The sequence below is a fragment of the Lonchura striata genome, chromosome 8 (assembly GCF_046129695.1).
Source record: "Lonchura striata isolate bLonStr1 chromosome 8, bLonStr1.mat, whole genome shotgun sequence".
NCBI classification, from domain to species: domain Eukaryota; kingdom Metazoa; phylum Chordata; class Aves; order Passeriformes; family Estrildidae; genus Lonchura; species Lonchura striata.
This window is the reverse complement of record NC_134610.1, coordinates 6,046,342-6,069,194: the sequence shown is the minus strand read 5'-3', so window position 1 is coordinate 6,069,194 and position 22,853 is coordinate 6,046,342. Positions and strand designations below refer to the sequence as shown.

The 22,853-nt window shown below is 43.9% G+C and overlaps 1 protein-coding gene across 1 annotated transcript in view; it reads left to right on the top strand.

The window, feature by feature from the left end:
- THSD7B (thrombospondin type 1 domain containing 7B) overlaps window positions 1-11,149 on the top strand; it is a 296,014-nt gene extending 284,865 nt beyond the window's left edge. Inside the window, exons 23-29 of the mRNA XM_077784906.1 lie at window positions 1,822-1,981; window positions 2,315-2,488; window positions 2,576-2,671; window positions 3,758-3,840; window positions 4,764-4,956; window positions 8,282-8,369; window positions 10,004-11,149. Of these exons, the coding sequence (XP_077641032.1) occupies window positions 1,822-1,981; window positions 2,315-2,488; window positions 2,576-2,671; window positions 3,758-3,840; window positions 4,764-4,956; window positions 8,282-8,369; window positions 10,004-10,085 (876 nt within the window). The 3' untranslated portion in view covers window positions 10,086-11,149. The remainder of the gene's footprint in view (window positions 1-1,821; window positions 1,982-2,314; window positions 2,489-2,575; window positions 2,672-3,757; window positions 3,841-4,763; window positions 4,957-8,281; window positions 8,370-10,003) is intronic.
- Window positions 11,150-22,853: the final 11,704 nt, after the last annotated feature.

The window sequence follows — 22,853 nt, the reverse complement described above, 5'->3', positions numbered from 1 at the left end:
TGGGAGTCACTGTTTAAAAACAAATCTTTCTCTTTGGGATTGTTTTGAGAATTCATAGGTTTGGGTTTTTTTTTTTTTTTTTTTTAATTCTAGACATTAGAAAGTATGAATGTAGCTCCAATATAGTGTGATAGAAAAATGAAGAGTGTTCATTCATATAAAAGGCCTGTAGTCTTTTATAGCGGAAACTGTTGTACTGAAAAAAATTTATTGTTTTGACCTATTTATTTCTCAGTGTTCTTATTTCTATATTGATATGTATATAAATAATTATATACTGTCTGTAGAAGAAGTATATTTTTGAAAACTTCTTGTCTTCTAAAGTCATTTAATCATTCTTGGAGTCACTTCAAACTGGAAATACTGCAGTTTGATAAGTGCCCATTTCCCCAAGAATATTCTCCCTTCATCTTCTGTTCCCACCAGCCATTTCTAAGCACTCTAACCCAGTGGACAGCTGCATGAGTTTTTCACACACCATTAATCTCAGACCACAACAGAAGTTTCAGCTTCTAAAAGTGAAACAGTAATTTAGAACAGTGAGTTACACACGGACTAAAGTGAAACACTGTGTTAAAAACCTGGAATCTGGCTGCATACAGTAAATCTACACCAATGCTTCTTTAAGATGCTTTAGATTAGTACTGCTCTAAATCCACCTAGTTATGCTCTTGCTTCCATTTTATTGTGGATCTGCAGCAGAAGGGAGGGAGAGAATGCGAGAGCTGCCAGGTGTGTGCAGAAGTGTTCTTGAGATTCCTGCTAGCAAACCTGCTGCTGGATGAATGCACTCAGTAGGAGCCATTCTGTTCTGCAGATGAAGTCCATTATTTTAGAAGAATCCACTGCCAAGAAATCCAAAGGAGCATTTCCCTTGGTTATATAAAGGCAATGTTTCTTCCTTCTTCCTGAGTTTTGTTTACTGAATTTTTCTAAAGTGCTGTTTCCACGAGGCTTCAGGTGTGTGTTCATAAGGCATCATGCAGACATGAGGCACCTCAACAGCATCACAGCTCTTCATCTGATGAGAATGAAACAATTCCACTCTCTAGAAATAGCCTCAATGCTTCATCTCTCAGAGCATCCTCAGCCCTTGATCGTAACCTTAGCCAAGGAATATTGATTTTCCACTAAAGGATGTCATCTTCAGTAGTTTGGTGTATGCCTGGGTATGTCACTGGGATGATGAGCATGGAGTGGCTCAGATGGAACCTCCTTTTTCTTGTTCAAATGGGGTTTAGTGCTGACAGGTGATGGCTGACTTGGGTTGTTTTGGTAGAGCGTGTGACATGAATTGGTGATCTCTGCTCTAGATCTGCTCACTCCCTTTAGAACATGACACAGACAACCCACAGTGCAGTAAGGACTTTTGCTGTTGCAGGGTTTAAATCATGTGAGTTCTCTTCTTGGGCTGTATCATCAAAGGAGGGTAGAAGAAATGTCTGTTCCTTATGGGCAAGCACTGCTCTTGGCTTCTTATGAGAAGCCCAAAATGTGTGTGCTCATCTAATTTGGCATTAGTTAAGAATCAGTAAATTCATTAATTTGAGTAAAAGGCATGAAGGGCAGGCCTCAAAGATGGTATTAATCCTTTATGAATGTATCCTCTTGCACACCTTTCATGTGTGGCCCTGCCACTGCCTCCAAGCTTCTGTAGAGAGGTGTACAGAGATCTCCATCTGTCTTCTCATAACTGGGGATACTGTTGCAGACCAAATTTGTATCTTTGACGACATCTGGTGTACAATCAACTGTGTTTCTTCTGTTATTTGTTATTATAATGTCACTGATGTGCCTCTATTCCCTTTCCCCATCCCGTAGGGTGGGCAGTGTGGAGACGGATTGCAAGTCCGCAACCTCACGTGTGTAGTGCACGATGCATCAGCTTCTGCTACATCCAAACCAGTAGAAAATGCATTATGTGGTGAGCTACCATCGAAAGAAAGTGTGCTGCAGTTACCCTGCTCTGTGCCTTGCCCAGGTAAAGGCTTTGGAAGGTCACAGTGAATTTTCTGCCTGTGGTAGCTGTCTGAGGTAGACATGCTCCCACAGTTCTGACTACTGTCAGCCCTTGTAGCACAAATCTGTGCTTCAGCAGATCAGGTAAATGCTCAGTCTGCTGTTTCTAGACCATCTAAGAAAGTCTTCCTTTGTTTTTTGAGAAAATGAGATACCACATGAAGCAGAAAATCCAAATATTGTTTACTACTGAGAGATATCCCAGGGATATTAAAGCAGTTGTATGCTTAGGTTAGCCTTATCCTTCAAGGCTAATTCTCTTTGAAAACCTGTGATTTCTTGTTTCAACGTGCAGGCGACTGCCACCTGACAGAGTGGTCAGAGTGGAGCTCCTGTGAGCTCACCTGCATCAGTGGCAGGAGCTTTGAGAGCACCGGGCGCCAGTCTCGATCCAGAGCCTTCATCGTGCAGGCTGCAGAGAACCGGGAGAGCTGCTCGGGACAGGAGATGGAGACACGGCCCTGCTCAGGTAGCTCGGCCCCAGCGCTGCTTCCTGCCCCTCAGGACTTGGTTCTGGGCTGCTTGCAAGGTGAGGAGTAACTGGTGTTTGTTGCAGGAGGGAAATGTTATGACTACGTGTGGCAAAGCAGCCTTTGGCGGGACAACGTGCGCACGGTGTGGTGTCAGCGCTCGGATGGAATGAATGTCACAGGTATGTCCCCCCAGATGGCCTCGCACACTTGTCAGTGAAATGTCTCCACAGAGGTTTGTTTGCTTCTGCATCTGTTGCTCAGAGGGAGTTGGGCATCCTTCCTCGCTCTTCCACAATTTCAGTTTGGATTTTGTGTGTAGGAAAGACAGGTGGGAGCTCACCAGCCTTGCTGTCAGCTCAGCATCACACACAGATCGCACAGGAGTATTTGGGCTAATTGCCTTTTACTGTCTGGCTGGTCATGGGAAGAAATGAGTGCACTCATACTAAAGGGCTCTCTGGGCTGCCTCGCACAACCCTCAGTTCAACCTTCCTGTGGCTGTGAAGAACAGAAAAGAACATCACATGCGTGGTAGAGACCCCATCTTCTGTACCTCCTCTTCTTTTCAAAACACAAGAGTCTCAAATCACTCAAACTGAGAGATTCCTGCTGTTGCTGTGACCTACAAATTCTGCCTGTGAAGGATGAAGAGGGGAATTCATGGTCAGAACTTTGAAGCTCTGTGAGATTGACAAAGGCAGTGGGGCTGCATATCCATGGGATCTCTTTCAATATGCACAGGGTAAATGAGGAGAGAGTAGAAATGAAAACGCAGATGTTCATGTCTAGTTCTATTTATAATGTCTAGTTAGGATAATAACAAAAGTCTTATGTGCAAAGGTTGCCAAGTATTTAAGAACTCATTAACGTGTTTTTATTCCTATAGAAGCACAGGCTTTCCCAAGTGAGGATGGGCAAGGGCGTTATGTGGATTATGTTTTTTTATGTAGATAAGCCATTAATGAGGACACAGAAGATCTGCATCTAATTCTGGATTCTGTCCCCAACTTCCTATGTGGCCAGTGGCAAATTGCTTAAATCTGTGTATCTCTGTTCTCCATTAACAAGATGGGTATGATAGTAATTCCCTGCCTTGTTACGGTAAATTAATTAATGCAATGCCTACAGATATTATGTTAATGTGCTTAATAGACTAGTATTTAACTATATAAAACAAGCAGGCAAGCACTTCTTACACTGTGGTGATCTAAGACAAAAGTATTTTGAAACATACCCTTGAAGGCACTGAGTGTTTTCTTTTGCAGGAGGGTGTTCTCTTCGGACAAAACCTGCCGAAGTGCGGCACTGCAGCCCGCCGTGCAGAAAACCCTTCTCCTACTGCACACAGGTAACTGCTCGCTGCAGAACAGGGCTGGGAAATTAACTCTGCAGCATTTAATCAGATTGCATCTTAGATTGCATTCCAGGACTTGGAAAATAGTTTAGTTTGTTTGGGTACCACCTCGAGGATGTTGTGGGAATTTCATCCTGAAAGAAAATCATGAGTTCACACAAATGATGTGGTGTTGTGAGTTTGGGTTTGTTCTGTGGAGGGGTTTTGGTTTTAATTTTAAAATTAGACCTCTTGAATTGTAGTGGTTTAATTTTAATTGAGTGCTGTTGTATTGTTCTTTAGAAAAGGGACTGTTTAAAACTTTAGTCAAAGAGGAAATAAAGGAGCATCAATCAGCTGTTCAGATCAAGACTATCAGACCCTTAGACAGACATTATAGATACAAGACAATTAGCAAAGGAAAACAATATTAAAAAGCCATTTAAAAATAGAAATCCAGAAAACTGAGTATCTATTCAGCAAACCACAAACTTCTAAAAAACCTCTTGAAGAAACCTTTATTTTAGATAGCCTTGTGAAATACTGGAGTAGAAACATGTGAGGAGGGTTTGGGTCTGCAGGAGGATTGGTTTTGGTTTGTCTGTTCTATTGCCCAGCAGGGTCAGTGGGAAAATTGTTACTTGCAAGAGGAGTTTGCCACAGATTCCTGTTTTTAAGCCTGTTGGGATGAAAATGTTTATATGTTGGACTTCTCTGTAATTACTGACTCTTTTTCAATCAATTCCCCAGTTATATTTCGGCTTTTTTTGAACTGAAACGGGCTTGCAGGTACCAGTTCCTGGCTGGTTTGGTTTGGTGGTGGTGAATTTGTGTGTGTAGGTTATACCTTGCAGTTTGTTCAGGCTTTCCCTACAGTGTGCACTGTTCTGTGAGGGGGCACTGCTTGGTTTAATGCTGAGTTCCCTTTTATCTCCCAGACAGGAGTCTGCGGCTGTGAGCGGGGATATACAGAAGTAATGAGATCAGATGGGCTCCTGGATTACTGCGTGAAGGTACCAGGTTTAGAAGATAAGAAAGCTGATGTTAAGACCATTGCCGGAAAAAATAAACCTGTCAACTCCAAAATGCATGACATTTTCAAAGGATGGTCTATTCAACCTTTTAATCCAGGTGAAAAACTTAAATATGAATGGAATAGATTGTCTTTAGAAGGTTTCTGTAGAAGAAAGGTACAAGCTTTGTAGATGATAGCATCAGAGATTGTGTCTGGGAGCTGCAGAGCGACCTCCCAGTTTCCAGCTCGTGTGCTGTCTTTCATGCCTTTGTGCCTGTACAGAGGAATCACAATCTCTTATGTTGAGAGATAGCAAAGACAGAATGGAGAAATAATATTTTGCAAAATTATGCTCATATGTGGTTTTGGGGGATGTTTAGAACTATTATCTGATGATGTTTCTAGAAGTAATATGTTTGGACTAGGAAAGATATTGATCACTAGCGCTTCAGAAGTTTCAGAGCAGAAAATGCTTAAGATTTCATTAACGAAAACATTGGTTGTTTCTTGCCATATTTCAAAAACATATGAAAAGAACAGGGTATAAAGTGTACAGTTTAGTCTTGAGGGTTGAAGTTACAATATTAAAAGCATCCCACAAGGGCAGACAAGCTGCTGTGCCCAAGCAGCTCATCCCAGATGGACCTTTGACATCCACAGCACAAAATCCTTCCCAGCTGGAACCACAGACTGCATGTGCCCAGACTGGTCCATTGCTCTAATATATGATTACCATTTTGACTGTTGTTCTGATTAATTCATTCAAAACAAATTTCTGAAATGCAAATAGGACTTTAAAAATGGGAAGCAAACGTGTCAGGCACATCAGGTTTTACTGAAATGCATGTTCTCCTCGTGTTATAAAATACTGGCACAGTGCAGTTCCTCCCTCTCTTCAGGTACCTGACACTGCATTTGTTTGCAATTAGTTCCTAATGAACACAAGACTTTAGAAAGCATGTAGTGAAAGGTTCTCTTAGGGGATTCAGGGAGCCATAATTCTGTCTGATATATGTGATCACACTTTGAATGTTACATTTACATATTTGATTTGCAGACAGTGGTTAACCTTTGCGTTGACAGTCTCTGGGCTCACAGAGCTCAGTCCAAAGCCCTTTAAAGTTGGCTGCTTTTTGATCAAACCCTTCATCCAGTTCACCCACATGGTTCACCTGCACTTTGAGTCACAGGTTTGGGGTTAATTGCCTTTTTGTCAACACCCCTGGCTCTCTGTAGGCTGTTTTACCTGGGTATCATCTCTTTGCCTGGTACCTTTGTGGGGTTAGAAAAAGGGAGGGAGCTGTAGGTGGATGCTGCAGTCCTCCCTTTTTAAAGCAGCATTTGAGTCTGCAGCACTAAAATCTTCTGGAGGGCTTTACCTCAGTGCAGCACCTGTGAGCCAACCCTCACCCAAGGTCTGCAACAGAAATAGTGACTGAGGCACTTTTGCAGAACATGGTGTTGCCTAATTTACAGCAGAAATGTTATAGAAACAATATGGGAAGGGAATAAAGGTGCCCCATGTGTGCTAAGTGTATCCCCAGCCCTGTGGCATCCTGCAGTTAACTCTTCAATCTGTATGTGCTCTTCAGACCCCAGCTCAAAGCTACTGCTCTTCAAATCTCTCCCCTTTGTCTAACTCCACGACAAAATGTGTAATTGCTCCCCTCAAAGAGGCTCTCAGGCTCACTACTCAGGGGATTTGCAGAGGTTACTGCTGGCTGAGCCAGGAAAGCACTGTTACCTGCCTGTCCTGCTCTTGACAGCAGGTCTGTGGTGAGAGCTGCCTGTGTGGATGGCATTTAACACCCTGCAGCACCACAGTCCTTGACATTGTGCTGGTCAATGAAAGTACCTGTGTCTTCTCCAGTTTATCTGTGGTTTCGCTTCCCATTTACAATTTGGAACACTAATTTGATTTTGATTAAATGAGGCTGATGTTTTTGTTCTTCTATAAATGCTCTACAGGAGTGCACAGAACTGATTTCAAATCAGGCTGTGCTTTTCCTCTCTTAATGACACTCTGAGAGGCCAGAGTTCAGGTACAGAAACTTTTCTTCAACTTGAGAGGCAATTTAAATAGCATTGTTTAAATTGTCAGATGACATGGTCCAGTGCCTTTCTGCTGGGGATGGAGAGCAGAGCTGCCTTCACAGCAGTGATGCCTTTAGGGGGCTGTGACAGTCCCTTTGCAGGATTGCTAAGTATTTCTTGGCCATCTCCAGATGAGAGGGCAACAAATTTCATACTGGACTCCAGCAAAATAACTCAAACAAACCAAGCCAGTCCTGATGAACAGAGCTTTTCTCATATGGGAGATAGTCTACAAGTGTTTTGAGGAGCAGAAAAAATCTGTGAGAGGTACTCAGCCTTTCCCCAAAGTCTGGAAGAAAAACAAGAAAGAATGGGATCTGATTAAATGTGTTTCCCTTTGAAAAAAAATTTGTCATTCAAACATAAAATGAAAACCAGGCTCAGTGATTGTCCCTCTCACTTGACTGAATTTGAAATGGCCTCTGTCAAACCATGTCTGTGGGCACGTCTCAGGTTCCTGTTCCTGCCTCCAGTGTGCATTTGCAGCTCTGTTGGTGTGAATCAGCTCAGACTGCTGCTGTGTGGAAAAGTACCAAAGCTGCTCCCTGCAAGGAAAGCTGTGCAGCCAGAAACAGAGCGAGGAACAGAAATATTGATCTTTCAAAAATTGCTGTTATTATTAATGCAAAGCTTGTAATTAAGGACCTGTCCAAGTGAAGTGTTCTGAGACAAGGGAATGTTTGAACAGACTCATGCCCACGTGTGCATGGAGAGGTTCCTGCAGGGGTCCTGGGTCACTGCAGCCCAAAGAACCAAATCCACATCCTTACCTTGTCTTAACTCCAGTTTTGTCTGCTGCTCTGTGGCCCTACCAGAAAGCTCTTTCCCAGCTTTATCCTTATTACTGTTACAAAGGCTATTCTTGTTTTTATTCTAAGCTGAATTTATTCCCATTTGTTGCCCAAGTGTTTCCCAGTTCTAAGCAGCTTTTCCACTTGTGCTTGCTGGTATTTACCCCAGCTGACCCCCAAGTATTTATAGAGAACAATCCCATCCCTTCTCAGCCCTCAGCTAAACACATCAGGTGTTGCCTGTGTCTGTCTGGGTCAGCTCAGCATTGAACTGCCTCTGCCAGAGCAGCCACTGGGCTCTGGAGGGAATGCACCCTAATTATCCTGTGCCTCTGCTCCTTTCCATTAAAGTTTTGTCTTTAAAATAAGGGATTTTTTCAGAAATCTTCCTATCAAAAATATGGGTTTATTAATTATAGCCAGTCTCAGTTGTGTTCCCCATCAATGATACTACTAATGTCTCTTTAATTGATCTCTTAAAACTTTGTGTATTTTAGAATAAAGTATTTTATTCTCTCCTTTTCTTCCTCTGTCCTTTTTCCTTGTCTTCCAACAGATGGTAAACTGAAGATATGGGTATATGGAGTATCAGCTGGAGGGTTCTTCATCATCATTTTCCTGATTTTTACATCCTACTTGATGTGGTGAGTATGGCAGGTATTCTGTCCTTAAATAACAGCTAGTTTTCTTTTATTTAAACAATCCAAAAGACACCACGACACTGCATTGCAGGCATTTAATGTTCAAGGCTTCAGGAAAGGATGGAAGCTGGACTACCTAAGTACCTTCATTTGGCCCCTATCTCAGGGTAATTAAAACTCTCCAAACTGTAAATGTTAACAGCTGTTATTGTGAAGAAGTTTGGTGGCCATGCAGGGAAAGAATTATTTTTGGTTATCAATAGGCACTTATATTTATTCAGACTTCTGCTGGAATTAGAAAAAGGTTTTATTGTATTCTTCAAAAAAAAGATAAAGTAAAACTGAAGAAAGGCAGGGAGAGTGATTGGAACAAGGAGCTGGCTTCTGCTCAAGGAAGGACTAAATAGAATAGGGACATTCAGTTGAAAAATGATGTTTGATGTGGGAATACAATAGAGATCTATGAAATCATGAATGGGGGAGAAAAGGGTGCTATGGAATTTTTATCTCCCACAATAAAAGAAGTAGGAGGCATCCGATGAAATGGTCATTTAAAATAAACAAAAGATATTATTTTTCCCACAGAGCATTATTACCTTGTGAGCTTGCTGCTGCCAGGGCTATGCATGCCAGGAAGATAAATGGATTCAGAGATGGCTTAAGAGTTCATGGGAGATTGGGTCTCTTGGTGTTAATTGTGGTTTCTTGGCTGTTCGCTACAGCTCAGAAAATCCCTAAATAGGTTTTTGCAGTGCATACATCAGATCCTGTGTTTAAAGCTGCTCTTACCAGCCATTGTTAAGGACAGGGTAGCAGGTCTGCCCCTTTAGAGCAGGGCTCTGGGGTTTGCCTGGGGGTGAGGGGAGTGTGCCCTCCCTGCTTTGAGTGCCTGGGAAGCCACTGCCATTGGTGCCTCTGGGAGGACAGAAGGGGAGAAGGGGGAAGCATCCAGGTGTCCTGCAATTCCCAGGGATTTGGCCTGAGCTTACAAACATTCACAGTGCAAGCTGGCCCAAGCCCTGTCCAGTCAGGGCAGGCAACCAGAGAGTCACAGCCGTGGCCTGACAGCATCACTGCCCACTTTCATCCAGCAATTTATTCCCTTTCACTCTCTTAGTCTTTCTCTCATTCTCTCTCTTGGGTTAAAAGCTCAAATAACAGCTTAGGAGCTGCAACTCCCTTATTTTCCAAGCCATGTAGCTCCATTTCTCTGTGGCTTCACAGCAGAGGATACAGAGGATTTTTTAAATAACATTACACACTTCTCCATCACTTGGAGGCTGCTGAGGAAATGCATTTTTCAATAATAATTATTGTTGCTTCAATACCATGCCAAGGAAATATGAGAATATCCCACTCCCAGACAGCTCATGTTCCAATTTTTCTGCGAGGTGTTCCTTGTTTTGTCAGCTGTGAGAAGAGTGGGAGACAAATGTGCTTTATTTCCTCTGCAGAGGGGGAGCACAGCTGGCTGCCCCTTCATGGCAGGCTGTGTGTCCAGGCTGTGGTGCTACCCAGTTACAGCATTCAGTAGCCACTGTGGAAAGTTGATTTTTTAAATTGAAATCTGGGGGTTGATGATGTTTCTGAGCTTGTTACAGTTTGTAATTTTGTCTTCTGAAATGCTTTTCCCGTAGCAAAAAAACGAAGCAGCATCAAAGCCCTCCACCACAGCAGAAGCCTCTAACCCTGGCCTATGATGGAGACATTGATATGTAACATAAACAAGAAATCCAAATGTAGACATCGACTGCCTTAACTGCTTTCTTTTTTGGAACTCTCTGACTTCTCAGTTTTTTGAGGAATCTCCTGATGTATAATATCCTGGGCAGAACAGAAATATTGCAAGCTGAAAATTTTGCCACCTCTTTATTAAAAAAAAATGGAGTAAAAAACTTGGATCTTGTGAAACTTTTCTGAAGAGAACAGAAACTACATCCCTTCCTGTTGAACAATGGGAATAACAAAAAAATGAAGGAGAGAATCTACAGACATCAAAAGGAATTAGTTAAAAAAAAAGGCATGACAATCCCAAGGAAATGGTGACATTTACTGTAAATGACAAGTTTGACACAGCATCATTATGCACTATATTAGTGCAGGGTTCTTTATTCTTCACATACTTCAACAATGAGTTTTCTAGTGTTTACATTTCGTTCAAAGACTTTAAAACCAGATCATGTATTTTGAGAAATGCAAGAAAGAATGAGTTGAAGTGTCTGAAGTTATCAGGTTTTTTAAAGTTTCTTCCTTCTTATCCTGTTTTCTAGTCTGGAATATGATTTTGCTTCATTTCCACCTACAGGACAGAATAAGGATTGTTATGAAAAAGTATAGGTGGTTTCTTAACCAAGAATATTTTCTAAAGAGCTGAGTAGATAGGTGTTTTGATGAATGGCTAGAGGATTTGATTGTTTAAAAGGGATTTTAAATTAAATTAAACCATGTAGATACATTATGGCCTGTTTAAATTGTTATTCAGTTTAATTAAAACAAACTCTGCTTTTATATTTAAATTTTCTTATCTGAAATATTTATAAATTCCTTTTTTTGAATTTAATTACCTGACCTCATTTAATATACATCAAACACAAATGCAGTTTGTAGAAGGTCTTGCTTTTTTAAATGTTTCAGAACCACTGAGAAGTTACATGTCGTAAAATTCTGGGAACATTTGAAGAGGGTAAGTGTTTATAATAGTGTGTGTTGCAAGTAAGAAAGTGCCATCTTGTGGTATTGACTTGTATTTATAAGCAAATAAAATGCTAAAGAGAGTGAGAAAATTGCTTCTGGTATGTTGAATTAAATGTGTGTAAACGACTTGTGTTATTAGTCATTTACTGAGCTGAGATTGGCCTAGGATTTCAAACTTCTCTGGCCTTATTTAGTGCTGCAGTGATTAGTGAGAGAAAGAGTACAGACAAGTACAAGTCAAGAGAATAATTGCTGGTCTGGAGAATGCTTGGTCTTATTTTTAACTCAGTGCTGCTGCTTCTTCCAATAATCAGAAGAGAAAAAGAAGAATTCTTGCCTGTGTGGTCCATCCAAAGGTATCTGGATCATCACAACAGATGGGTATGACTGGGGCAAAAGGCATTGCTCATCTTGTCATGTTGCTATCCACAGCTTTTAAAAGTGGTTTGAATGTTATGGTTTCGTTGGAAAAATGATGGAATTGTAGATAGGTTTCCTTCCCTAAGTTGGGATCCCACCCACCCAGCATTGCTCCTGCATTATTGACTTCAGATGGTGTTGTGCCACTAAGGCAGGGTCAGGAATGTGCTTTTCTCTTCCCTTATTACAAAGAAAGGCTGATGGAGTTGTGAGGGGAAATTGTCTCATGTGTTTCCGGTCATGAAGATGTTCTGCAGGCCCTGCTTTCCACCTTAGAGCTATAACTGTCTATGGAATATAAAACAGGATCTGGTGTTTCCAGTAACTCTGGGGTCCTAAATCTTTTTTCAGTGCCCTGTAGTGAACCATTGAGTAACATCTACAGAGGAAGAATTACAAGGGGAGTAATGATATGATGCCATTAGGAACAACACTGACAGATCTTAATACATTTTGTCTGTGGGATACCATGTCAGCAGAGTGGTACTCTCTGAATAATAAAGGAATGAGCTCAATTAAGCATGCTGTTCAGCAAGGCATTGGAGTGGGCAAGTTGGTGTAATAATAGCAAAAATGACAGCTGGAATATGTGGTCATTGCCCTCAGCATGAGGGTAAATTACAGTCCAAACTGTGATGAAAAGAAGGCTCTGGGGAAACCTCAGAGCATCTTCCAGTGCCTAAAGGGAGTATCAAGAGAGCTGGAGAGGGACTTTGGACAGGCATGGAGTGACAGGACAAGGGGGAATGGCTTCAAACAGAGAGCAGGTTTAGATAAAATATCGGGAAGAAATTCCTCCCTGTGAGAGTGGTGAGGACTTGGCACAAGTTGTCCAGAGAAGCTATAGCTGCTCCTGGAGGTGTTCAAGACCAGGCTGGATGGGATTTGGAGCAACCTTGGATAGAAGAAGGTGTCCCTGCCCACAGCAGGGGGGCAGACTAAGCCCCCTTGTGACCCACACTGATCTGTGACTCAGTGATTCTGTGTCCAGTGCAGCACATGTCAGATCCTGGGGGAGATGAGGAGCTCCAGGTGCAGCACTGCAAAGTGTGTTCACCTTGAGGAGATGGATCTGGGGGTGTGGTCCAGTTTGGTGCCCCTCTCCCACTCTGTGTCCCAACTTGGGCACCTTCTGGCCACAGTTCTCTCTAAGGCTGAGCACTGCTTGCAGAGCTGCGGGCACGGGGTTGGTGCATGGGGACCAGACAAAATCTGCTGCAGAGCTGTGGCAGTTCAGTGGTGCCCTTCAGGGAATTGTTCAGAAATGCCCAGGAAATGAGTGCACCTGTTTGACTTGGTAAAATAAAATCAAATAAAGCAGCAGGGAGGGCTGGTGGGGCTGCTGCTGGAGGCAGCGAGTGGCTGCTGGCTGCGCACCATGTCTGCTCCTCGTCCAGCTTGGACAGCGTGGTGACTCAAATGTCACAAGGTAATTGCATGTATTTGATAATTTGGGATTGAATTAAGCTGTGAAATTGAACCAGTGGCCCTGCAGGGTCCATGAGGCTGAGAATTCAGCATAGTGCAAAAGCAGGAATCAGTCACTTAGGCAGATACCAAAGTTATTGCTCTGGAAATTGCTCTGGAGCCCTGGATATCGTGCTGGGGGGGATTCCCAACCTACTGTGGGAGCACTGGAGTCAATTCCTGCCTTTCATTGTCCAAAATGAGTCATGACATGGAGAAAGGATTACTCCAATTCTTGCCTATTTGGGATTTCTGAACTTTTTGCTGAAGTAGCTGGGGCTGGTGCTATCCCCTGCTGAAAACGAGAGAGGTCTCGATCCCTTGGGAAGCAATTCCTCTACTCCCAGCTTGGCCATCCCATCAGCACATGTATGTATTGTGAAATTATGAGTGAAAGCATCAGTGGGTGAAGAATTTCTTCCTGATACCTAATCTAAATTTACCTTCTTCAAAGCCATTCTCTCTTGTCCTATCACTCCGTGCCTCTGTCCAAAGTCCCTCTCCAGCTCCCTTGGAGCCCTTTAGGCACTGGAAAGGGCTCCCAAGTCTGGCTAGAACCTTCTCCAGCCTGAAAACCCCCAATTCTTCTAGCCTTTCTTTGTAGCAGAGGTGCTCCAGCCCTCTGATTGTATTTTTTCTAGATGTGTATAATGTAATTTGCACTTGAGAGTGGAAGGAGAAATGCAGTTTAAATATAAATTTAAGTCCTGTTTTCAATTGGGAGGTCATAATGCAGAAAAAAATTACCTCACTCTTCTGAAAGATGGATCAGGCTACCTGGTGTATTAATGTGCCTCAGGACAGATTATGGTTCTGTCTGGTTTAAAATGTAATTTAAATGAATGAACTTCCACGTCTTACAGCTGTGACACACACCTGTCCTGGACAGGAGCTTGATTTATATCAGCTTTGTGAAGATCTGTCTGAGCCCAGGCTGCTACGTGCCATCCATATGGATGTGCTCCTCGATTCCTGGAGCCACGACCTGGCAGGTGACTCAGTTACTGTCACTGACATGGCTTGTGCCACCAGCCATGCCACTGAGCTATTGAGATGTCACACGACCTGGTCCCCCGTGCTGGTGGCGGGCTGTGCCTCCTGCTTCTGTCACGGGGAAGATTGAGGAGTCCCAGGTAATTCCTGCTGGCTTTTTCTGCCAGCGCCGCCCGCTGCAGCTGCACGGATGGGCTGGGACGTGCCAGGGAGTTGTCACTGCTGGAGGAAGTTGTGCAGCTGTGAGGTTGCCTTGGAGAAATCTGTCTGACCCATCAGGATAACCGGGATTGGAAACGTGGGTGTAAAACACCCGAGGCATTTGCACGAGCTGCCGCTGGATGAAGGGAACAGCGCAGGCATTCCTTGTTCCTGCTGCTAGAAATGAGAGAAGAGTCTTGCTGTGAAATCTGATAGCAAGGAGCCCCACTCTGCCTTGGAGCAGGTTATTACTTAGCCACGCTCTGTGATCTGGTTACATTTACATTTGGGGAGAGAAGAGTGGATTTGAATGAATAGTTATAACAGTAATCATGGCGACAGGATGCTTTCTGTGGGAATTTTTAATGTGTGCGCTTTCATCCCACAATCTAATAGAGTTTATTCATATTTTTAAATGTAAACCGCTGGTAAAATTGTCACATAGGAAATGTCTGAGAAAATAACCAAAACCCCCATATTTGCAGACATTGGTAATTATGCTCATTTGCTTTGATTACATGTTTTGTTACAATCATGATGGGCTGTAGGCAGATACACAGGTTAAAGCAATTTATGGGATTTATCCTGCCTGTGAAGAGATGTTTTGATGGAATGAAAAATCAGATTCAGCTTCCTCCAATAAGAAAAATTGTTACACTTCTCCTCTGCTTTATGAAAGTTCACCTGCATGTTACGGATGTTGGGGTTGTCACATGCCAACATGACATTTGGAGAAAAACTCCTCACACATAATAACAGCAAAGAATCTTTCAATAGCACATGGGTGAAGTGGAGCACCCAGCATTCATTTTGTAGATGAGGAAGATGGCATGCATAATTTTACAGTTTTTGGGTGCAATCTGTCTCCTAACCCATGTGAGCAGGCTCCAAGTAGCTTTTCTTGCAGAAGTGTCTGAGCAGATGAGTGCAGCCCAGAAATGCTGTTTCCAGGACACTGCCCAGTGGTCACAACACTGTGCAGCAGCCAGATTGGGCCAAGGAATTACATGGCATTTCCTTGTCTCCATTGCAAATAACCTTTGGTAGCTGTTCTGGAGCTCAGGTTTAACAGGAATTTACATTCTCTGTCACTGTTGTATCATCAGGCAAACCCATAACTGAGGTGGCAAAGGAGGGATGTGTCTGACCTGAAGTCAGTCAACGATTCTTATTAACTTCATTTCACACATTGACCATTCATACATTGTTATCTGCTGCTTCGAGTTTTCCACCTTCACTGAGCTTTGTGAATATGAGTGCATTGATCCTGAAAGACCTCATGTGGCAAATTAAGTGATTTAATTACACAATTTGCGTTTGCTTTCTACATTACAAGTCAATTTAGCTCAGTGACTGGATTAGAGACAAACATCCCAGCAATTGACAGGTCAGCCCAGCAAAAGATACAAATGTTCCCTGAGAAATATTGCCTGTGGCTGCTCTTCTGCAGTGGAAGGGTTGAGCTTCTTGGCTTGTGTGCCCTGGGCACACAAAGCATATCTAAGTTTATCTAAATGAAGTATTTGAGCTGTACCTGAGGATGGGAATCTGGGATTATTTCACTGATGAGATGCAACAGAGTCAATTTATGTTCATCTGTGCTTTGAGAACAGCATTTGTGTCAGTCAGCATCTGTGTTATTCCTGTTAATAGTGGATGTTTTAAATCTTTCCTCTGATGAAACAGAGGCCTTGTCCTGCAAGCAATTGCAAGTAGGACTTTGGAGAAGGGATTTTACTGTGACAGAAGGTTTTTTCTTCCAGCACACTACACAGAATTTGTGGGTGTTGTAGCACGGCTGAAGCACCAGTGAAGTGTTTGTTTTGAGAGATGCAAGAAGGACATTTTCTGAGACCTTGACACTGTGTGTGAGCCATCTCTCCCAGTGACAAACATGCTGAGGGACTGCCAGGGAGTCACAGCAGAGCCAGGTCATGGCGCAGCAATGTACAGCAATCTCTTGTTTTCTCTAATAGCCCCACACCACCTTTTTAACTGGGTAAACCACTTCATCTCCCAGTGTCTGACAGTCCTGGAGCAGAGAAAATGGGCTTTTATAACTCTGTCCAGTCCTAGCTCTGGTCTGTACTGCAGGGGGCTGTGCCTGATGGGCTGGAGGAGCATCAGACACATCCATCTCTGCAGGCTGTGCCCCTGCCCCGCGGTGACAGCAGTGACATTCCGGCGGGCTTCTCATTGCTGCTTCTCCAGTTGAGGGGCTGAAAATACCACTTCATATACTGAATTCAAGCAGCTGATGGAGCCTGTTGAAGGCAGAATTGAGATGAAAAGCTGTAATGCAGATGTGTCACATCACGGTTATGTTGTCACTCCGTTTCTTTTTATGATATGGCAGATCCACAGCAATTAATTTTAAATGCAGTCTCCATTGCTGCAGAGCGGTAACTTGAAATATTTACTACTTTATTTGCTTCATGCCAAGTGAGATTTCAGTCAATTTGTCATTAGAAACACTGTTCTCTTCTGAGGAGAGAGGATATTTACATAAACTGCTCTACAGTAATTCTGTGTTTTCTGCAGTAGATTATGTGCACAAAAGTCTGCTGATGAGCCTGTGGGACTGAAGACAGATGCTGGGGAAGGAGCAGATCTGTTAATTACCCTCCATGGGCTATAGAAAGACCAAAAAGATCAAGCTCCCATTCCTTTGTCATTCCAATGCATGCAACAGGAATCCTCACTGACCAAAGAAGCCCCTAAAACCAACAAAACCCCAACCTCTTCATTACTGGAAATTTGTACAGGATTTTTGATGTACCAGCAAAGCATGATTTGGAAATTAAGAGCTGCCATCTGCAATGCTTTTCTTGGATCTTTTCTAAAGTCTCTGAAAATCCAGAAAACTGCCTGTCTCACCTAATCATGTGAACCTAGGAAGTGGATTTTGGGGGAGGGAGGGAGGGTGGTGGGAGTCAAATGCTTTGAAATTTGAAGTGAATGGGGAATGTTGCAGCCCAGAGCACAGGGGATGCAGTGCTGGGTGTAGGACCAGCTCCCTCCTGAGTCTCACTATGTGGGAATGACTTAAAACTTGTCTGTTGTTTTACAGAGAGAAATGTGTTAATTTTTAAATCTGTAGAAATGAAAAAGACACACAGGAGGCTCAGGGCAGTCCCTCTCACTCTCTACAACTCCCTGGCGGGAGGTTGGAGCCAGGTGAGGACCAGGTTGGCAAGTGACGAGAGGAAATGGCCTCAAGATGCACCAGGAGAGGTTTGGGTTGGGTGTCAGGGAAAATCTGTTCACCAAAAGGGTGCTCAAGCATGGGAAGTGCTTGAGTCCCATCCCTGCAGGTGTTTTAAAGGCCATGCTGATGTGGCACTTGGGTTTACTGCTGGAGGAGAGGTTGGAGTTGATGATCTTAAAGGACTTTTCCAATCTATTCTATTCTGTCACCAATCCTCTTCTCCCTTAAACTCCTGCTGTTCAAGGCATGAGCTTCTTCCCAGCCTGGAATCAGCCTGGCTTTATTTCATGGGTGCTGCAGCTCCATGGGTGTGACTGTTTGGGTACTGCCTTCAGGGCTGTGTTAAAACTTAACTTAAACAGGAAAGAAAAATCTATTGTGTTTGAGGATAAGCCCTGCTGCCAGCCATGGGCCAGGGGCAGCAGTGATGCAGGGCCAGTGCTGGGAGCTTTGGGAAAGAAATCCCTATTAAGATGCTGTCAGTGCCTGGATCTGTGGCTTGGTGCAGTCAAGCATGTTCTGTGTTTGACATTTTGTGTAATATTAGACACTGTCTACTGCGTGCTTTGTTTCTATTAATTATCTTTCATTTTCTTATCAGATTTGCTTACCTTTTCTTTATATAAAACTTTGGATCAGCTTTCTGAGACCAAAAAATATTAAAGTGGAGTTTTTTTCCTTTGCTGACACTGAAACAATGAATATGGATCAGAATTTTCATTTCCTTTTTTTTGCAACATCCATTTGCTTGATAGAGCAAGCTTACCAGCCTAGTTTTACTTTGATAAACCTAATAAGGAAAAAGCACTTTCCACCTCCATATTATTTTATGCCTTGTTTGTGACTTCAGCATCCCTTATACAGGTTTAAAGACAATTTATTCTTTATTGCCCTTGAGTCATTTTGGGGAGAGCATTTGTGTTTTTCCTGACATAAAAATGTCCCCCTGTAACACGATGAATATTAACTGGGTGCTTGGATGAGGATGGATCAGTGTGCCCTGACCTGACAGCTCCATTTGTCGCAGCGATGGGGAGAGCTGAAGTGCTGGGGCTGTCTGGCCCTGGATGTGGGGCCATGCACCCAAATTACCTCGCCAAATGACCAATGTCACCGTGCTGATGGTGTGAAGTGCCTTCTGTCCTGCTGCTGTCAGTGAGACCAGCAGCTCCCCACATCACCCATTCCTCCGTGGGAGAGGCCCAGGGATGAGCACCAGCTTGGGAGCAGAAAATCCCCCGGGAGATGGAAAAGCCAAGGCAGGGAAGGAGGAAATCTGCAGAGGAGCAGAGCAGGGAATGGTGGCTCCTTTGTGGAGCTGGCTGGGCCCCTCAGCCCCTTGCTGGGCAATCCCAGTGAGGATGGGCTGAGTGCTGTCGGGATGGGACAGCTGCAGGCTGGGCTGGAGCTGTCACCCCTGCTTGTCCCCTCGACAGGGACAGCCCAGCTGCTCATGTGTGCCCCCGTGAATCACCCCCTGAGACAGAACAATGCCTGGCTCTGATATTTCCCTCTGCTGCCAAGACAACAAACTGACACCCTCCTGCCATAAAGAAGAATTATGGGGAGGTGAGATGTTTTCTCATTCCTGTAGTCCAAGGACAAGGAATGTCCAAGGAATGTGAGGTTTAGATTAGGTACTAGTTAAAAATGTCTTCGGGGAAAAAGCGGTCGGGCAGTGGAACAGGCGGTGCAGGGAAGTGGTGGGGTCACCACCTCTGGAAGAATTCAGAAGGTGTGTGGATGTGGCACTTGAGTTTATGGTGAGCATGGTAGGGCTGGGTTAGCAGCAGGATTTGATGATCTTGGTCTTTTCCAAGCTCAGTGATTGCGTTTTTCAGTTTTTCAGTGATTCTGTGGCAGCCCTGGAAGCGCTGCCTCCCCTCACCTCTCATCAGTTCAGTCTCTCCTCATGCACAGAGCTGCTGCTGAGATGTGAACTTTCCTGTTCCTTGTGGGTACATCCAGCTGCTCCCCAAGAGGAGGGTAAAGCAGAGAAACCCTGCACACACAGGGCAGCACCTCCTGTTAGTGCTGCCTGGAGCTCTCTGAGTGGCCTTTCTGTGCTGCAGCAGGTGATGGGGGTGATGAGGGTGGTTTATGTGGCTGGGTTTATTATTCTTTTCTCTCTAGGTTTTTTTCTGAAAGCTGCATTTCATGAATTCATATTGCTTTTTCTTCTGTTCCATTTGGGAACTGGTGGAAGGAGGCTGTGCTAATAGGGTGCAACACAGGTGCCCTTGCTGAGTCAAACATGCTCATATTATGAAAACTGCTTTTCCATGTGGGAAATATGTTTAAGGAATAGAAAAATTACAATATCTTCACTATCTACAAATGCAAGGGTGAGAACCAGGTTAATTATCACTTGCTTTAGCAAAAATAGCTGTGTAATAGCACAGAAAAATAGAACGAATCTGCCCAAGATCATTTGAACTAATACATTCTCTCAGCTGAAATTAAAACCTGTCACACAGGAAAGATCCTTGGCCACCTGCAGCAGCAAGTGTGACTGTCCCAACCACACTGTCCTGATGTGCTCTGAGACCTCCCTGTGCCTATCCCTGGCTATTGCCCCACTCACCTGGCAGTCCTGCATCCCATTCCATAGGAATGAGAAATTGGCAGCATTCCCACTGTTCTCCATTGATAAACAATTAAATTTTGTAGAAGTATTAAGCAATAATAGATCTGATGAAGCTAATGCATAAAGATCTTGAGGATAACTAGCCAAAATTGTGTCTATTTCATAGAATCACAGAATGGTTTGTGTTGGAAGGGACCTTAACAATCATCCAGTTCCACCCCCCTGCTGTGGGGATTTAGTGTTAGGAATTTAAACCCAGTGTGAATGCAGCAAGGCAAATGAAGATTCATGGTGATTCCCTGCGCCAGTCAAGACTACAAGAAAAAGCAGTGGGGAAATATCCACATTCAATAGAGACACATCCTATTCCAATTTGTCAGGGCTGTTAAAGGTAAGAGCAGCTTTGCTTTGCCTCCAGGCCAGGCTGGACGTCACACAGGGCCTGCGTGCCTGAGCTTGTTTGTGTGCCCTGATGAATGGCTCAGTTGTTGGGTTTTTTTTGTAAATTGACTTCCCACATCTTCCAGAGACCCCTGAAGAAGTCAAGCCCTGGCACCAGGGAATGTGTCATCATTAGTGGCTCTGGGGTGAGGCGGGTCAGAGCAGCCCCCGGGGCTCACAAGCACAGAGGGGATCCCAAAGCAGCCCGTGGATGCTGGCCATGGTGGGGTCACCCCCAGCAGCTGTGGAGGAGCCCCAGTCCCTGGAGGAGCTGGGCTGAGAGCAGCCAAAAGGGCTCAGGGGCAGGCAGGGAAGCCAGCCCTGCTGTGAGCAGCACCACCAGAGCAATGGCAGAGCTCAGGGTCTGCACACGTGTAGGGCTCTTGGGTTCTGACACCTTTTCCAACCTTCTGCTGCTTTCTAAACCATCGGTCCTGACACACGGCAAGGCCACAGCTGCTGCTGGCATTGTCATGAAGGTGGGAGCTGCCCTGACTTAAAATACATTTCCTCTCTTAACTCTGACTTTTTGGTGCACGCAAAGATAAAAAACACAGCATGAATTGCCCCCAAGTCTGTACAGCCTGGAACAGAAGTACAGGATAAAGCTTGTCCCTCCTTTCTTTTGCTACCCGTGAGGGCTTGTAAAGGTGTTTTGCCCCCTTGCCGTGATGGCAATAAGCCTTTAAGTGAGCAAATTGGTTTTGAGGTACTGGAGTTTGTACCTTGTTTGCTGCTGCCTTTCCTGCTGTTTCCATCCTGGCTCTGGGCAGGTACAAATAATGAATTAACTGCTGGATAAGCCCCATGCTCCCCTGAGCAATTATTCTGGCTTCTGCTAGAGCAGACTCAATTTGTCCTGCAATAAGTACAATTTTCTGAGAAGTTAGTTCTGGTTCAGCTGCTAATCATCCACATCTGTGCAGTACAGGTATTTTTGGGGGAGAGGACCCAGTTGTGAGTCAAGATGCCAGACTGGCACATCTTCAGAGCATTCCTGGTGCTTTTTGGGGATGCAAATGCCTTCCCTGCTGTGTGTGGCATTAACTCAATTAGTGGAGGGAGGAACAGCATAAAATATGCAATGACCTTGAGAACTTGGGCACCCAGCTCTTGCTTCCCCACCTCAGGGAGATCAGCACTGGTGATCCAACATGAATTTGAATCTCAAATATGTAAAATGTATTTGCAGGTGCTGGAGGCTGGGAATGGAGGTGCTGGTTAGAAAGGTGATTTCCTGCATGTGCTAATTAGTTCTGGGCAAGAAGTGTCATTAGACAGAAAGCAAATCATGGCAAACAGTATTTGAGCAGCAGTGTAAGCCTCACACACACCTAAACCCCAGCTAAAGATGAAATCGTGGTGATGACTGGGAGACCCCAGGCTGGGTCATGCTGAGCTGTCCAAGGTTTTCTCACTGTTTTAGCTTCAGGATGCTCAAACACAATGTAAAATGGGGCAGGGCTGGACACAAGCTCCAGGTTTAAGGACCAGGATTGTGTACAACAACAAGGCACAGGTTTTGCCCATTTTTCTGGGAGCCCTGGGGCTGGTGAAGGGCAGGTGTGCTGGTCCCACTGTTTTCATGCTCTGGACTGGGTGAGAAGCTTGGCAAAGTGCCTCTTTGCTGGCTCTGGTGAGGTCTGTGAGAGCTTCTGCACTTCTGCCATTGTAATCAGCTTCCTTCTTTGCATAATGTTTTGATGAGTCAAAATTGCCTGGTGTGTTAAAACAAATGATCTCTGCACACAGCAATAACTATCTGCATAATTGGTGTTAATCACTGCTGAATCCTCTGTGAATCTCTGTAACACAGCCCCTGTCTTGCCTGTACACACCAATGGCTTGGGTGCACATACCCTGTACAAAATGATGCTCCACGTGTCCAAAAAGCAAAGTCAAATACTGAAAGGCTTTGCAAGTGAGATTTTATGGTCTTGTGCCCAATCTTTAGATAGATGCAGAATCACAGTCAGTGTTATATTCTGTTTACTCACTTTGAATATATTATTAAGTGTTTATTGGTACCAAAAGAGCATAATTAAATAGCATGTCAACTGCAGATCAACACTATATTGATGAGGGTTTGTGGCACAGGAGATGTGTGAATTTTATTAACATTGTCATTTCCAGTCCCCAGCATCATAAAGGACTTGGACATTTCCCATTACAGTTGCAGATCCACCTTAACATTGCTAAAGCAATCATAGTGTGGGAAATTAGATATAAACTGAAAAATAATTAAAGGCCTGGTGACAACTTGATAACACTGAATAATTGAAGTGCTGGTGACAAATCCTGAATTCTAATTTTCTCCCTGTAGCTGATGCTAGTAATCAAGATCAAAAGTATCTTTGTTGCTTTAGGAAAGCTCTCTCACATTTGTACCATGTAAGGAGGGGAAGGAAAAGAGATGAAAACCTCAGGTCTCAGTTAGGTTTGCTAACAGCTCAGAATCCCTCTAAATCCTGCAGAT